This window comes from Macaca thibetana, chromosome 11 (assembly GCF_024542745.1).
Source record: "Macaca thibetana thibetana isolate TM-01 chromosome 11, ASM2454274v1, whole genome shotgun sequence".
Classification (NCBI taxonomy): Eukaryota; Metazoa; Chordata; class Mammalia; order Primates; family Cercopithecidae; genus Macaca; species Macaca thibetana.
The window spans coordinates 59,926,638-59,943,893 of NC_065588.1; the positions used below are offsets into that span (position 1 = coordinate 59,926,638).

General features: G+C 36.8%; 2 protein-coding genes across 2 annotated transcripts in view; both read right to left on the minus strand.

Annotated features, from left to right (window-relative positions):
* PPM1H (protein phosphatase, Mg2+/Mn2+ dependent 1H) overlaps positions 1-17,256 on the minus strand; it is a 1,465,797-nt gene that overhangs the window by 885,983 nt on the left and 562,558 nt on the right. The gene's annotated exons all lie outside the window — the stretch shown is intronic.
* On the minus strand, positions 2,886-3,140 carry LOC126930879 (40S ribosomal protein S27-like). Its single transcript, XM_050748435.1, has one exon. The coding sequence runs from the start codon at positions 3,138-3,140 to the stop codon at positions 2,886-2,888; it is 255 nt and encodes an 84-aa protein (XP_050604392.1).

A 17,256-nucleotide genomic window follows, 5' to 3' on the forward strand; every position in this document is an offset into this window, starting at 1 on the left:
AGATCTACCATTTTTAAGTAATGTTGAATTTTAATACTCTTTTATTAGAATAGGGAATAGACCATAATCTACAGTCAGGTTATATATTTTAAACCTGGAGATGCAGGTTTTGATCCTACTTTGTTCAGTGATCTTAGGTAAGTAGTTTAAACTATCTGAGTAAATTATACAATTTAAGTAAAAGTCAGCAACATAAAAACACTGCAATTCTGAAGCTACTGAGGTTGCTTTAGAAACACAGTCCTCTAAAACTGAGGGTCCTCTACCATGTCTTCTCTGAAGTGGCTCTTTTACTGTCCAAGCCATTTTGAACATGTGGGTTCCAATATGCTTCAGTAGAAACCTTCCTGTGAGGAAGGTAACCTTAACTCAGTTTTTTGCTAAGCTCTGTTACAGTGTGTATATATATATACAGTGTATATATATATATATGGCATCTGATAGTTTCAAAAGTCTTAAATAAATTTTTGTGTAACATCTCAGGATTTTTAGACTCCCTCTCTATTGAAGATAAAGGCTTCAGCATGAGTGAAAGGCACTGACCTGACAAGCAATTTGAGTAGATACACAAAGCTGGACACTCAAAATTGTCTCTGTCTTCTGATACTGCCACACTGTAAAGGAAAACCCTAAGTATCCCAGCTCTCTCTTCTCTTAAGCCCAGTGCGTTCCCAGGAAACATCTTAGTCTTGACACCCCTGGTGGTCCATCCTTCCAGCCTCCACACATGAACAGTATATTCCTTTACTATTGCTGGTCAGAGCTCATCAAGGTGCTGGCTGGCCTGGACTCTTATCTGGAGGCTCTGGGGGAGAACCCGCTTCCATGCTCATTCAGATTGCCAGTACGGTGGGCCCTGTTGCCTTCCTGGCTGTGGGCCAGGGCTCCTTTTCAGCTTCTGGAAGTTGCCAACTGTCTTTGGGGTTATGCTCCACTCCTTCAAAGCCAGCAACAGAGCTTCAATTCCTTCTTATATTTCAAATCAATCTGATGTCTTCTGCTGCATCTCTCTAACTTCCTGCCTTCTTCTTCTGCCTTCTTCTTCTGGTTTGAGGGTTCATGTGAATACATTGGGTCTACCCAGAAAATCCAGGAATCTCCCTATTTTGAGATTAAATAATTAGTAACTCTATTTATATCTGCAAAGTTCCCTTTGCCATGTAAGGTAATATATTCATGCTCCCAGGGATTAGTGGCTACAGAGTGTTCTTGGGGGCTTTAATTCCGCCTACCACAATCAGACACGTCTGAAACCAAGGCTTTCCAGCTGGAGCACCTGGTTCTTACAGCACTCAGTAAACCAGGGAGCAGGGGGGGGAATCTTTATCTGCAAGTGTCCAATTAAAATCCGTGAAGGATAAAACTTATTTGTTAAATGTTAGAATTATTGCATAACAATAAGTATATTGGCCGGGCGCGGTGGCTCACGCCTGTAATCCCAGCACTTTGGGAGGCTGAGGTGGGCGGATCACCTGAGGTCAGAAGTTTGAGACCAGCCTGGACAAAATGATGAAACCCCATCTCTACTAAAAATACAAAAATTAGCGGGGTGTGCTAGTGGGCGCCTGTAATCCCAGCTACTTGGGAGTCTGAGCAAGGAGAATCGCTTGAACCCAAGAGGCAGAGATTGCAGTGAGCTGAGATCATGCCATTGCATTCCAGCCTGAGCGACAGAGCAAGACTCTGTCTCAAAAAAAAAAAACAAAACAATAAATGTATTTACACTCTCCTATCCAATATCGTTTATCAAAAAATGTAGAAATTCATTTGATTTTATGAAAATTGCAATTACAAGGTCAATATTCTGGATGAGGCATTATATATGTTTGACTTTGTGTGACAGTTGGATTACATGTGAGTTTTTGTGTCTGTGTATAAATATAGAGAAAGTCAATGTAACATAGTGGATGTAAACAGATTAGACTAACAGACTTCTAAATTTTAGCATGAATTCTACTACAAACTACCTGTGTGACTTTAAACAAGTCATTTAAAGAACTTTCATCTTAATCTTTTCTATTATAAAGTTGGCTGTTTCATCAGGTTGACATCCAGCTGAAGATTCTGTAGATCAAGTAGTCAATAATAAAGTAAAATGGCTCAGAAACCCAGATATCAACTCCTTAGAACCATTTCTTCATAGAAGAGTTAAAGAGAATTTAATTTTTTGTTACAATTTCTATGAAGTATTTTTCATTTCTTCCTAGAAAAATCACCAATTTTTGTTTCTCTTTCAATGAAAGAGAAATTCTGTCAATGAAAGGAAAATTCACAAGTTTAAAATCTGTTCCTCAAGAAACGAAGTGAAATGTTAGTTTTAAAGAGGTTGAACATCTTAAGATTAATACACATTCTATTGCAAAACAGATTGTTATCAAAATGCCTTTCTAAGAAGGCAACATAAGCAGAACAAATCCTGCAAAAGATTTTACCCATCATATTTTTCCTGTGGTGAATTCTGGTACATCATCACTCTTCCTCTTAAATTCACAGCAAGTTCCCTTTGCTCCAGTTCACAGCATCTATTTTCCAGTACACCAGCAACTGCACAAAACATATTTTTAGTAAAACATATTTTTAGTAAAACATACATAATATGTGTTTTGGGTACAAGAATCAGCTCTTCTTTGTGGACTCAAAACCCCATCAGTTGCAACAACACTGACCTCACCTAACAATGTTATCTACAGTTAATGTGAAAAAATGTATGCTGAAGGTAGTCAGTGTCCCCATTAACAGAATCCAATTTATTTCCCCTGAAAGAGATGCATGGGTTCAGAAGCTCTTACATACCAACTAATCTTACAAGCTTACATTTTCTTTGTTTTTAGCAGTTTTTACATCCAAAATGTGTGTATTGGGGTGGTTTCCTATTTATCTTGCTCTTAGTGCTGATTCCACCGGAAGGAACATTCTTCTGTAAGCCTTGCTTTTCCTCCTATATGCTGACAGAGGACAGTGGAACAGACGACCCACAAAACTACTATTTGTGCATGGCTAACAATGGTGCCGATCTTGTAACATCCTAGACATTTCATATCCATGAAGTAGGAATTGAGGCTGTGCACCAGGCCCTGCTTCTTGTGTTGCCTCCTCTCCATTTCTGGAGAACAATGAAGGTGAGCCTTCCCAAGAGGCATACTCTCCTGGGGAGGTCATCACTGTCAGCAAAAAAACGAGCTTACCATTTCTGTCACTTGCTTTCACTTCAAACTCTTTAAGTGTCTTTAAATGACACTTAGTTTTATTTAGTTGAATTAGTACAATTAGTTTCTTAAAAAGTAGTTTGCACTTGCTAGTAATTGTTGCTATTCAGAGAGTTTATTAACCTCATAAGTAAGGCAAAAAGGCACAGCACCCCTAATTTGTATTGTGTGTTTTATTTCCAGATGACATACACAGACTATTTCTATTATGGTTATGTGAATATATTTCAAAAAGCAGAAACCATCTCTAGTTCTGATAGCACTCAAAGCACAGGACTTTGCACATTGTGGTTGCTCAATAAATATTTTTGCATAATTTGTTAATCATATTCATGAAATTCCATAGAGCATATAGCAAAGTAGAGAACAGTCCAGTTCTAAATAATGCTAATTAGTACCAAAGCAGCATGTTCTCTTCTGTTCTGGGACCACATTTTCAATCAAATTTTATTACAAATTTTTAAAAATTGTATAAGGTACAATTTACATACAATTAAACACACTCATTTTAAGGGTTGATGAGTTTTGACAAATGCATACATCTAAGCATACCTCACCAACATAATCAAGATATGTATGCATGCATACATTTATGTATATGCACATATATGTTACACAAATGTATATAAAGCGTGGTCATTGGGGGATTATGGGTGTTGATTTGGGAGAGTATTTTTGGAGCACAGATCTATGAGTTTTAAGACCAGTATAGACTTACGTCACCATCTTCACAATCAAGATACTGAACAATTTCATTACCCCCAAAAAATTCCCTCATGCTATCCCTTTGTGGTCAAGCACTTCCCAGATTCCTAGACCCTGACAACCACTGGTCTGTTCTCTGCTCTAACAGTTTTGCCTTGCCCAGAATGTCATTTTGATTCAATCATACAGTGTAACCTTCTGAGACTGGCTTCTTTCACTCAGCATAATGCTCCTGAGATTCATTCATGTGTGTGCATCAATAGTTCATTCCTTTTTATTGTTAAGTTGCATTATATTATGTGGGTATACCACAGTTTGTACATTCACCCACTGAAAGGCATTTGGGTTCTTCCCAGTATCTGGCAGTAAAATAATAAAACTGTTATAAACCTCTTTGTACAGTTTTGTGTGTGAACATAAGTTTTCATTTCTCTGGGATAAATACATAGGAATAAAATTTCTGGGTCATATTGTAAATGTATGTTTCAATTTATAAGAAACTGACAAACTATTTTCCATCTTGCATTTTGCATTTCCAACAGTAATATATGAGAGTTCCAGTTACTGCACTTCCTAGCACTTGGTATTGTTTGGGATGGTTTTGGTTTTATCAATTGTGGTTTTAGTTTGCATTTCCCTAATGGCTAATTTTTTTTGAGCATCTTTCACATACTTATTTGCCATCTGTATGTCTTATTCAATGACTGTTCAAATTATTTGCCCATTTTTTAATTGGCATTTGTTTTCTTATCATTGAATTTTGGAAGTTTTTTATATATATTTTATATCTATGATTTTATATCTATGATTTGTGAATTTTTCCCCAATCTGTAGCTTGTCTTATTCTCCTAAAGGTGTCTTTTGCAGAACAAATGTTTTTAATTTGTATGAAGTCCAATTTATCAAATTTTTTTGGAGATTATTCTTTTGATGTCATATCTAAAAACTTTTTGCTAAACCCAAGGTCGACCAGATTTTCTTCTACATTTACTTCTAAAACCTTTATAATTTTACATTTAGATCTACAATCTACTTCAAGTTAACTTTTGTATAAGGTATAAACATTAGGACTTTTTTGGATAAGGATGTGCAATTATTCCAACATCATTTGTTGAAAGAAAATACTCTTCATTGAATTGCTTTTGCACCTTCGTCAAAGTCAATTAACTTTCTAGTTATGCACCTACTTTTGGGCTCTATTCCATTTCATTGATCTATGGGCCCATATACTGCCTTTATTACTGTGACTTTATCAGAAGTCTTAAAATCAAATATGGTACTTCCTCGAAATTTATTTTTTTTTTCTTCGAAATTGTTTTGGCTATTACAGCTCCTTTGTCTTTTTTATGTAACTTTAAAATAAGCTTGTCTGTTTCTACAAAATATCCTGCTTGGATTTTTATTAGAATTTGTTAAAATATATGTATCAATTAGGGAATGATTGATATGTTAATTAAGTCTTTCAATCCATGAGCACAGTTATCACTCTTCATTTATTTGTTTAGGTCTTTCATTTTTATTTTGTTCTTTAGTTTTTTTATTTTTATTTTTTCTTTGAGACAGGGTCTGGCTGTGTCACCAAGGCTGGAGTGCAATGATACAATCACAGCTCACTGCAAACTTAGCCTCCCAGACTCAAACCATCCCCCTACCTCAGCATCCCGAGTAGCTGGGACTACAAACGTGCACCACTACACCTGGCTAATTTTTGTATTTTTGGTAGAGACGGGGTTTCACTATGTCGCCAAGGCAGGTAGTGTTTTTTTTTAGTTTTCAGCATACATATCCTGGATACTTCTAATTTAGAGTTATACTTAAATTCTTTCTTTTCAAAGGGGCAGGGAACTATTGTAAATTGTGTAGTTATTAATTTTTTTCCATTTACAACCATACATTGCTAGTGTATAGAAATATGAGACTGGCCACAGAGGCTTATACCTGTAATCCCAGCACTTTGGAAGGCCGAGGTAAGAGGATCACTTGAGCCGAGGAGTTCAAGACCAGCCTGGCAACAAAGCAAGACCTCCATTTCTACAAAAAATGTTAAGAATTAGCTGGGCATAGTGGCATGCACTTGTAGTCCCAGCTACTCAGGAGGCTGGGGCAAGAAGATCACTTGAGCCCAGGAATTCTTGGGTCCAGTGAGCTATGATCATGCCACTGCACTCTAGCCTGGGTGACAGAGTGAGATACTGTCAAGAAAGAAAGAAGAGAGGGAGAGGGGAAGGAAGGAAGGAAGGAAGGAAGGAAGGAAGGAAGGAAGGAAGGAAGGAAGGAAGGAAGGAAGGAAGGAAGGAAGGAAGGAAGGAGAGAAAAGAAGGAAAGAGAAAAGGAAAGGAAAGGAAAGAAGGAAAAGAAAAATGAGATGCCACATTTTATAGTGAAACTTTTTCAGAGGAAAGTATAGGATGGTGATCAGACTCAAAACCATGCCACTTAAAGCAACTGGAAAAATTTTAGCTCATATAGGAGTCTCATGGAGATAAAATAGACTATCATGGATGACTTCAAATATTTAAAATAATGTGTGTAACTTTATGAGTTATATATATATTTTAGGAAGATAAAGTCCCAATGCAGTTTAATATTAATAGGAGATTAATAAGAAAATAAGAATTTCAACAACCTAATATTTTAAAAGATCAATCTGTCAAAAACTGAAACTCTCAGAAAATATGATCTGTGAATATCTTGTCACAGATTTTCCATCAGAAATCAGCCAAAAATTAAACAGCCTACACTAATGAATCTGTACTTATGCTATTATTTATAAAATCTTTCATATGGACTTGGTATTCTTCAAAAAGAATCTTAATGCTGGGAAGACAGAATCAGAAACTGTGAAGGGTCTGAGGTTTCATCTTACTTGTAAGCTAATAAATTAGCCTGCCAGAGTTCCACAGATGCTGGCGGAAGATACAAGACTCCTGGGTCAAAGACCAAGGCACAGAAAGTAGCCTAAAGATCATGTTTCGTGCCAGTTCCCCTTGCCTCTACCTCTGCCAGGCAATCCAGAGGGCTGCAAGTGGATACTGCTCATGCAGTGGGTTTGCCTCACAGCTGAGGATCCTTGAGCTTGGGAAACCCAAATCTTTTATGATGGGCAGTAAGCCTGCTTGAATTTTTCGCTCCAAAGAAAGTCATTATCTTTATGATACTGGGCAGTAAATAACCTTGGCTTTTTTTTCTCCAAAGGAAGACACTACCTCCATCTTCCAAGGCTGTTTGCTAACAAACATCCTTGAGAAAACAGTCCAGAACAAAGATGGCCCAACGCCTTTCCTCACAAGACATATAGAAACATGAGAGACCCATAGAAAATTGTTGAAAGAGAAGAAGGAAGGAAAACAGGGAGGGAGGGAAGAGGGAAGGAAGGAAGGAAGGAAGGAAGGAAGGAAGGAAGGAAGGAAGGAAGGAAGGAAGGAAAAAGGGATGAAAAGAAGGAAGGAAGGGTTTACAGCATTTGAAAGTTTTTATATACACATTCCAAAGGGAACAAATTATCTCTAGAATTAAACATTGCCTAAATCGAACTTGTTCATACGTATAGAATAGAATTGATGTAAGACCAGACAGCAATATAGCACAGATCTGTTTATGTATCTGAACAGAAAAAAAAAATTATAGAGAATAGGTTATTCGATGAATGGTTGCTGAAGATACATTTATCTTCAGCTCCATGAACAAGTTCAAACTAGATTATATTATCTCAGATATACACAGTAATAGGGGTCCCCCCTCCCTCTCTTGCTTTTGCAAAGAATGGCAATACAATTGTCCCCAAAATCTTTGTATGATCCAAGCTTGATTCTAAACAGCCTTTATACGGGCAAGACTGGGCATATTTTAAGGCCTGCTGGAAATAAAACTAAAGAGATCTATTTAGGATGGAAAATCAGCAGAGGCTAAAGGAGCTGTATATAAGCAGCACTGTTGACAATATTTTGCATAGTCAGTGGATACCATACCAGCAGTATTGGCAGTGGCAAGAGACCCTTGGCACCAATATTAATATCAGTACCACCTGTATCAATATGGCAGGGAAGTGTCAGTGTAGACATCTCCCAGCAGCAGTAATGAAGGCAACTCCACTGAGCTTTACCTAGGTGTTTCATACAGAAGACAAAGATGGCACCACAGCAAACCAAGGTGAAGGAGGAGGTGAATAACAAAGGCTACAGGGGAAGAGATATTTGTAGCAGGAATATCAAGGAGGAGACAAGCGTTCGTGCAGTGATAGCGGCAGAGCCGAGAAATCTTTCTTTTTTAAAATTGTTATTATTAATTCATTTTTGCCCACTTGATTGGTGTAACCTGAGAAACGTGGTTTACTTATAAAAGAGTGACCTTGGCCAGGCATGTAGCTCACATTTGTAATCCCAGCACTTTGGGAGGCTGAGGTGGGAGGACTGCATGAGTCCAGAAGCTCAAGACCAGCCTAAGCAACATAGAGAGACCCCATCTCTAAAAAAAAAAAAAAAAAAAAAATTTTACTGGACATGGTGACACTTGCCTATAGTCCCAGCTACTCAAGAGGCTGAGGTGGGAGGATTGCCTGAGCCCAGGAAGTCAAGGCTGCAGTGAGCCATGATCACACCACTGCATTCCAGTCTAGATAACAGAACAAGACCCTGTCTCAAAATTAAAATTAAATTAAAAAGTGACCTCACAAAAAAAGAATTTAAAAAAAGGGACATCATTGTGAACACAGGTATCTTTAATAACAAACCTAGAATTAACCTTATAACATTCTTTTCTTAACCTGCAAGCAAACATCTCCAATTCACAGATACATAAGCATATAATTTTTATGTGTAATATTTTTTAGTAATGTGTACATTCATTTTAGCATATATCAGAAATCTCTAATATAAAAATGGTGGTATGCATGTGGTTAAAATTCTACCTACAGCTCCCTCCTCTGTTTACTTTCTTTAAATGCAGTTTTTAAAAACTGCATTTTGGAATAATTCATCTTGACAGTATTGTTTTGTCCCAAAATTTTTGGTTTTTTTTTTGGACAGTGCCACCTTTGTTAACTTTTCTCTTTTGCTAACTCAAGAAGCTACGATGTCAGAGCAAGGAGCACAAAATCTACTACAAAATGTATTTAAATTTCCCACATCAAAACCCCCAACATTTATTTGAATCATAGATAAATTTTAAGCCTATACTATTTTTGTTTAAACTAGAAAATTGGGTCATATGATTCAGCTATCATTTGTTCAGGCTGACTGTGTGACACGTTTTGCACATAGCTACATACATACTTATGATATGAATTAAGCCAACTGTTGTTCAAACATTACCCATAGCAACTTTTAAGACAATAAGCAAGGATAGTCCTGTCTGAAGCTATTGAGTTGGCTGTGCGGGGATTACCATAGTGTCAGGGACATAGCTTGCCATTTTGCCGCAAAGAAATTTCATTTGAAGGCCAGGCATGGTGGCTCACACCTTTAATCCCAGCACTATGAGAGGCCGAGGCAGGAGGATCACTTGATTCCAGGAGTTTAAGGCCAGCCTGAGCAATGTGGCAAAACCCCGTCTCTACAAAAAAAAAAAAAAAAATTAGCCAGGCGTGGTGGCATGCATCTGTGGTCCCAGCCACTCAGGAGGTTGAGATGGGAGGATCGCTTGAGCTTCCCAAAAAGAAAAAAATAATTAAAAAAAAAAAAAGAAGAAAACTAATTTGAGCAGGAACTCTGTTTTGCTCACAGCAGGTGCCCCATGAGTAAAAATAGTAATGAGCACATAATCATTGTTTGATAAATATTTGTTGAATGAATAAATGAACACTTAAGACCATACAACAGATTCCCACTGCCTTCAGGGTAGAGACAAAACTCTTCCTTCTTGAATACTTGGTTCACAAGGGCCTCTGTAACTCTGTCTTTTGAAGGTACTGCTAATTTCTGTCCTGGAAAGTAGAACGACTTTGCTCCACAACAGTTCTTGGACATTCCAGACACACATCTACAATCTCTGGCTTGATCACTAAAATAGATAGGTCACCACATTGTGAGTAGATTTTACCATATTAATTTTCTGTTAGCAAACTCATTCCCAAGCTCCTGTCAGACTTCTCCAAATATCATCATATCAGGCAGGGGAAGCTAAGTAAGGCTGAAGTAACAAGTAATCCTAAAATCTTAATGGCCCATAAAAACTGAGGTTAATTTTTCTTGTTCATGGCATATGTCAATGGCTGCTCAGCAGGAGGGCTCTGTTCATAATAGACACAGTGCAGCAGCACCCAGCTGAGGGAATAGAAACCATCTAGAAAGTAGCAACCACAGTGACCGATGGGCAAGAGTATGGCAGAGCATGTGCAGGCTCCTGAAGCTCTACAGGTAGTGGCACATGGATGCTTCCACTCAAAATTTCATTAGCCAAAGCATGTCACGTGGCCATGCCTGAAATCAAACACTAGGGCAAGCATGTGTAATTCTCCTGTGAGCAGGTGACACAAATATTGTGAACAGTAACACATCCTACCACTGCCAATACACTGCATCATGTCAAGTCAGTCATTTCTTGGCATCTGGTTCTAAACCCAGATTATTCTCACAAAGAGTAGGAAGAAAAAGATCAAAATATACCATTTTGTTTTTGTTTTGACAATTAGAGAAATATGAGCTAAATGTTCTTTTCATTAAAACACAACTTATGAAAACTATTCAAGAATTGTAAATTTCAGAGTTCCTTCCAGGTCATTGGAGAAGACAAAAGTAAATTAAACTTATGTAGCAAAATATCAAAAACAAAAGAAAGAGCAAGGATACATAAGAAATATGAAGCTTAGCAAAAAATAGCACATTACATGTAGCATTATAACCTCAAGCACAAAAGGTATAAAATCTCATAATGAAAGACAAATACTGAAGAGTAAGAACCAAGCATGTGCTGCTTGAGAGACAAACCTAAAGTAAAATAAAACAAAAAATAAAAATAAAAATCAAGGAATAGAAGATCCAATTTGTAAACACAAACAGAAAGCTGTCATAATCTCTTTGGACTGCTATAACAAACTACAATAGATTGGGTGGCTTAAATAATCGACGTTCTAAAGGCTGAGAAGTCCAAGATGAGGGTAACAGCAGATTCAGTGTCTGGGGAGAGACAGCTTCTTGATTGAGATAGCCATCTTTTCAGAAGGGGTGGAGGAGATCTCTAAGGTCTTTGTCATAAGGGCACTAATTCCATTTATGAGGGCCTAATCCTCATGACCTATTACCTTCCAAAGGCCCAACCTCCTAATACCATCATACTGGGGATTAGGATTTCAACATATAAATTCTGTGAAGACACAAACATTCAGTCTATCACAAAAGCCAACAGGGAAATATTAATTCAGGTAGAGTTTAAATCAAAGAATTAAATGGAATAAACAGGGTAATTTTACAATAAGAAAAATAAAATTTCACAATAGAGAGAAAATAGTTATTAACTAACACATATCAAATATGTCCCCTACACAACAGGAGATATAACTTCAGGCCTATTTGAAGCAAGGGAGTAGAAGTGAACCTCTTGCATAATATCTAGAATATCAGTTCATCCCACTCATGAAAAATGAGGAATTCTTCCGAGAGTACTAGGAGGATATAAATTAGTTTGTGAGCTGCTCAGAAACTTGGAAGAAAATAAAATCCACCTAGAAAATAGAAAGACCTGTTTAGATTAAGAATCAAAAGCTAAGAAAAATATTAAAACTAATCCAGGTAAATAAATTGTAGTACCTTCCCACACTGAAATATTATACAGCCATGAGAATGATGATCAACACCACCACACGCAAATACAGATGAACCTCAGAAGTTCAATGTGGAAAGAATGAAGCTATTCAGAAAACCACATGATGGACAGGGTTCAAAGGCAGTATGGTGATTACTCCTATGCAGTAGGAGGTTGGTACTGGCTGCAGAGGATCTCAGTGGGGCTTCTGAGGAGCTGGTGATGTTCTATTTCTTGATGTAGGTAAAAGTCACAGAATAGTGTTCACTTTGTGAAAATGCATGAAGCTCTACATTGATGATATTGTCCTTTTCCACACGGACATTACATTTTATACTTTAGTAAATATGCATATTATATGGTATACTTCAGTGAAAAAAAAAAGAGAAAAACTGGTGCTGATCTATTGAAACTCAATGAAAAACAAAACCCACTCTCTGGTGACACTTTCACAACCCAGGGCCATTTTCATTTGTCCTAAATCCAGGACAAATTAAACTCTCTCAGAGGGAGAAAGAAAAAAAAAAAAATCTTTAGCAATGATGAACTCACAGGGAAAAAAATAAAAAAATAGAAACATTCAAACATGACAAACACCAACAGTGGTATTGATAAAACAGTACTGCGTAACAGAAATTTTTTATGTTTTTAGGTCCCAAAAAGAACACCAGAAAAACCTGTTGATCAATCAAAACTAAGTTTATTAGGTTTCCTAAAATAAGAAAAGACACAAACTTGATAGTCTGAGTAGAGTCTCAGACAAGGAAAATCAAGACAGGATACTCACAGTATTGAGGGGCTGGGCGAGATGATTTTAAGGTAGGTCTTGAGAGCAGGGAACTGGTTGGGATTGGGTAGAATTCATGACATAATAGCTTTGGATAATCAAACAGTGAGACTACGATAATGAGGCAAGTTCTTGATAAGTAAGTGTTATATGTAAAATGTTTATTTAGAAATAGAATGCTTGTTCCCTGGTGCTGCAAAGAAATAGCACTCAAACATAAATTTAATTGTCTCAGCAAAGTCATTTTTATTTTCTGCAGAAAGGGTGCTCATCACAAATGGAACACACCTGAACAAATTTTTATCCCTTACACAATTCGTCCCTGCTACTGTGTCCTGTCTCCATTGGCTGGAGCCAGACCTCACAATCTAAACTAAAACCCAATTGGCTAACAGTTTAAAACTTTTCTAAATAGGTAAAAGTAATGGAAAGACAAAGGAAAAGAGGAAGTTGCTTATGCCAAATAGGAAAGGGGCATAGGCTGCGAGCTGGAACGTGTCTGTGAGCATGTCCAGCACAAATATATTGGTTAAGGTACAAGAACATAGAATGTACCTCGTGCCTATGAGCATTTTTAACAGCTGCATAGGATGGGGCTTAACACAAGGTTATTAGGACAAAGCAAGGAGGCTTGAAGAAAGTTAGTTTTTAAAAGAAACTATTATTTTTAACACTTATGGTTTATTATTTAACAAGAAGGGAAACTTTGAAGCGGAACTTTTACTTTCTACATAAGCTATTATAGTTGGTTTACAGTCAACTTCCAGGAGCCACTATTTCCACAATAGGCAATTAAGCTATATTAGACTTGCCCCACTATTGCTTAGTCAAAAACAAAAAAGTGTGATTTGGTCTAGAATTGATTAGCATAGAGGCAGGAAAGTACATTGTTTTCAGTGCTGTATATTTACATTTTCAAATACAAAATGATGCATGTTTATATTTTCAAATATAAAATTATATTTTCAAATATGAAATGATATATACAAATATAAAATAAATATTTCAAATACAAAACTTATATTTTCCTTTTTATCTTAGAAAAATGGTATTTTTAAATACAAAAAAGTATAAATTTATAAACCTAGTAAGTAAAAATGTAAATTAAAAATAAATGTTAAAACTATATTATTATTCAAATATGAATTATTAGCAAATAATAACAATACTTTACAAAAGTAGCCTAAACATTTAATTAAAATAAAGAAAATTTATCATAAATAGAGATAAAATATTACATGACCTTTTTTGAAAAGTGTGATCTTAAAAAAACAAAGTGTGTTAATGTTGTCATTGTTAAGCATATTTTTGTGCAAGTTTTCTCCAGCTGCTGAAAAGACTGTCTTTGAATCTACACTAGCAAAGGGAATGGTGAGTGGAGAGAAATCAACTAACTCCAAATATTTTCCATCTTCATGAGCATGAGAAGATCTTGAACACCATTTGTGTCTTGTTGTTCTTCAACAAAAGATTCAAGAATTGTACCTTTTTATAGAAAGCGAGCTATAGATTGTTTCCAAAAAAGACTTTCTGACTTAACCTTTGTCTCCCTTCATTTCATCATGAAGAGATTAAGATTCCAATTCAGTTCCTAGGATCATTTTTTGTTCTGTTATACTGATACTCCTCTTGTTCAGAAAGTTTTTGATTAAAGAACAGACTATTCTCACAATAGAAATTTTCAAAATTGTTATTTTCACTCCCTCTTATTCAGGGCAATGGAGTCTGTAGACATAAGGAAAAATTAAACCAAAGTGTTTTTTCTATTGTCTCACTCAACAGCAAGCAACATAGAAGACTTCCATGTTGGCCGGAGTGATGGCTCACACTTATACTCCCAGCAATTTGGGAGGCCAAGGCAAGAGGAAAGAGTCACTACAAAAATTTTAAAACTTAGCCAAGAATGATGGTATATACCTGTGATCCCAGCTACTCAGGAGGCTGAGGTGGTGAGGTGGGAGGATCACTTGAGCCCAGGAGGTTGAGGCTGCAGTGAGCCATGTTTGCACCACTGCACTCCAGTCTGGGGGACACAGTAAGACGCTGCCTTAGAAAAAAAAAAAAAAAAAAAAAAGACCTCTGTGACCCCTGGTCACCAAGAAGTATCTGGAGATTTCTCCCCACCAACAACCAATCCATCAGTTCTTCAGCAGACACCAGCTGAGTGTCCCCCATTTCAATTCTGACAACATCTGGAGATAGCATCAGATCCCACAGGCTTAGGGCTCAGTTCCATAAGACTACTCCCCATTTCTCATGCCAACTGCAAGCTCTGGGTTGTTTTACCTGTGCTTCTAACCCACTGGCTATAAATCCAGGTTCCCACAACCACCTCGTCGAGTTTGATGCATGTTCTAAAACAGCTCATTATAACCCAGGGAAACACTTTCATTAGTTTATTTTAAAGAGTATTACAAGGGATACAGATGAAGACATGCATGGAGAAAGGCATGTGGGAAGGGGCACGGCACTTTCCTGCCCTCTCTTGGGATGCCACCCTCTAAGAACTTCCTCATGTTTAGCTATTCAGAAGCTCTCCAAACCCTGTCCTTTAGGGATTTTATGAAAGTTTAATTACAGCCGGGTGTGGTGGCTCATGCCTCTTATCCCAGCACTCTGGGAGCCCGAGGCGAGTTGATCACCTGAGGTCACGAGTTCAAGACCAGCCTGGCCAACATGGTGAAACCCCATCTCTACTAAAAATACAAAAATTAGGCAGGTGTGGTTACATGTACCTGTAATCCCAGCTACTCAGGAGGCTTGAGGTATGAGAATCACTTGAACCCAGGAGGCAGAGGTTGCAGTGAGCTGAGATGGTACCACTGCACTCCAGCCTGGATGACAGAGTGAGAGTCCATCAAAAAGAGAAAGAAAGAATGAAAGAACAAAAGAAAGAGAAAGAAAGAAAAAGAGAAAGAAAGAAAGAAAGAAAGAAAGAGAAAAAGAAAGAAAGAAAGAAAGAAAAAAGAAAGAAAGAAAGAAAGAAAGAAAGAAAGAAAGAAAGAAAGAAAGAAAGAAAGAAAGAAAGAAAACATAGGCATGATTGATTAAATTATTAACCATTGATCAACTTTACCTTCAGCCCCTCCGTCCTTCCTGGAGATTATGAGATGGAGAAGAAAGTTCCAACTTTCTAACACTGCCTTGGTCTTTCCAGTGACCAGCACCTAACCTGAAGCTACCTAAGGGGCTACCAGCCACCAGTCATCTCATTAGCATTCAAAAAGACACTTATTCCAAGGATTTTAGTTGTACACCAAGAAACTGGAGGGGGAAAATCAAACATATATATCACAATATCACAGGAGACAAGTGAAGAATTTACTTCATTCAAAACTTTAATGTAGTGTAAAATAGATTTCTATTTTGTTTAAATCACTGGTATTTTGAGTCTCTGCTATACATAGCCAATCCTATTATAGAAAATCCAATAAAAGATATGCAAACTGTATGGATAAAATTATAAAGCTGTATTGAAAGACATTAACTTGCACCTAAATACTATCTTACCACCCATTTCCTTCTGTGACTTACTTTTGTCAATCAATGTAATTTTTTTTCACATTTTTCTGTTGACATGTGCATATTGGGAGCTGTGCCCTGGAGGGTGTCACACACAGAAACAAGGAGAAAAACACGATGGGGTTCCCTGCAGCATTGCTTGTATAAAATTAAATCTGGCACAGGTTGAGTGTCCATAAATAGAATTAAAAATTCAATATTACATAAAAAGTAAAATATTCCCAAAGTTATCCTACAAATGCAATAAAATGCTAATTACCATTCATGAGTGTTTTTTAGTATAAAATTCGACAGGCTAACTCTAAAATGTATAGGGAAATTAAGAATAGACAAGACAGTTTTTAAAAATAAAATAAAAGAGCAAATTGGAGATATTGTCCTTCCAAATATGAAGACTTATAAAGCTATAGTAACTAAGATGCATGAAATTGAGACAAGAAAGACAGAGAAGTCAAAGCTAGACTACACATACAAGAAAGCCTCATGTTGACAGATGAGGCACTGCAGATCAGTCATTAAAGGACGGCCTATCAATAATTGGTGCTGGGATAATTTGTAATACATCTGGGTGGAATGACTCAATATTGTAACTTGTTGATTCTACCCAAATTATTCTATAAATTTAATGCAATTTTAATTAAGATTCTAATAGGAATATGCAGGCATGTTTTTCTTAAAGAATACACATATTCACACACACACCCATATATGCATACACACCCTCCAAACTGTAAAGGAAAAGACTGATAAATTTAGCTATATGAAAATTTAAAATGTCTTTACAATAAAAGTAAATATAAATAAAATATGGTGGGGTGTGATGGTTCACACCTGTAATCCCAGCACTTTGGGAGGCCGAGGTGGGTGGAGCTCAGGAGTTTGAGACCAGCCTGGCCAACATGGTAAAACCCCGTCTCTGCTAAAAATATAAAAATTAGCCTGGTATGGTGGCACACACCTGTAATCCCAGCTACTTGGGTGGCTGAGGCATGAGAATCGCTTAAACCCGGGAGGTACAGGTTGCAGTGAACTGAGATTGCACCACTACACTCCCGCCAGGATGACAGAGCGAGACTCTGTCCAAAAAAAGAAAAAACTAAAATAAGAAAAAATAAAAATATATATACAAATAAAATAGACCACAAAAATTGGAAGAAAATACTTAATATACATAAATAAATGATTGCTGTATAAAGTAAATAGAAATCCTGCAATCAATAGTAAAAGATAAGCAACAAATAAAAAACTATACAAAACATAAAAACAGAGGATAAAAACAAAAAAAATAAATATATTAAA

Excerpts from the sequence above, each read along its gene's own strand:
- LOC126930879 (XM_050748435.1), bottom strand. The coding sequence starts at position 3,140 with ATGCCTCTTGGGAAGGCTCACCTTCATTGTTCTCCAGAAATGGAGAGG.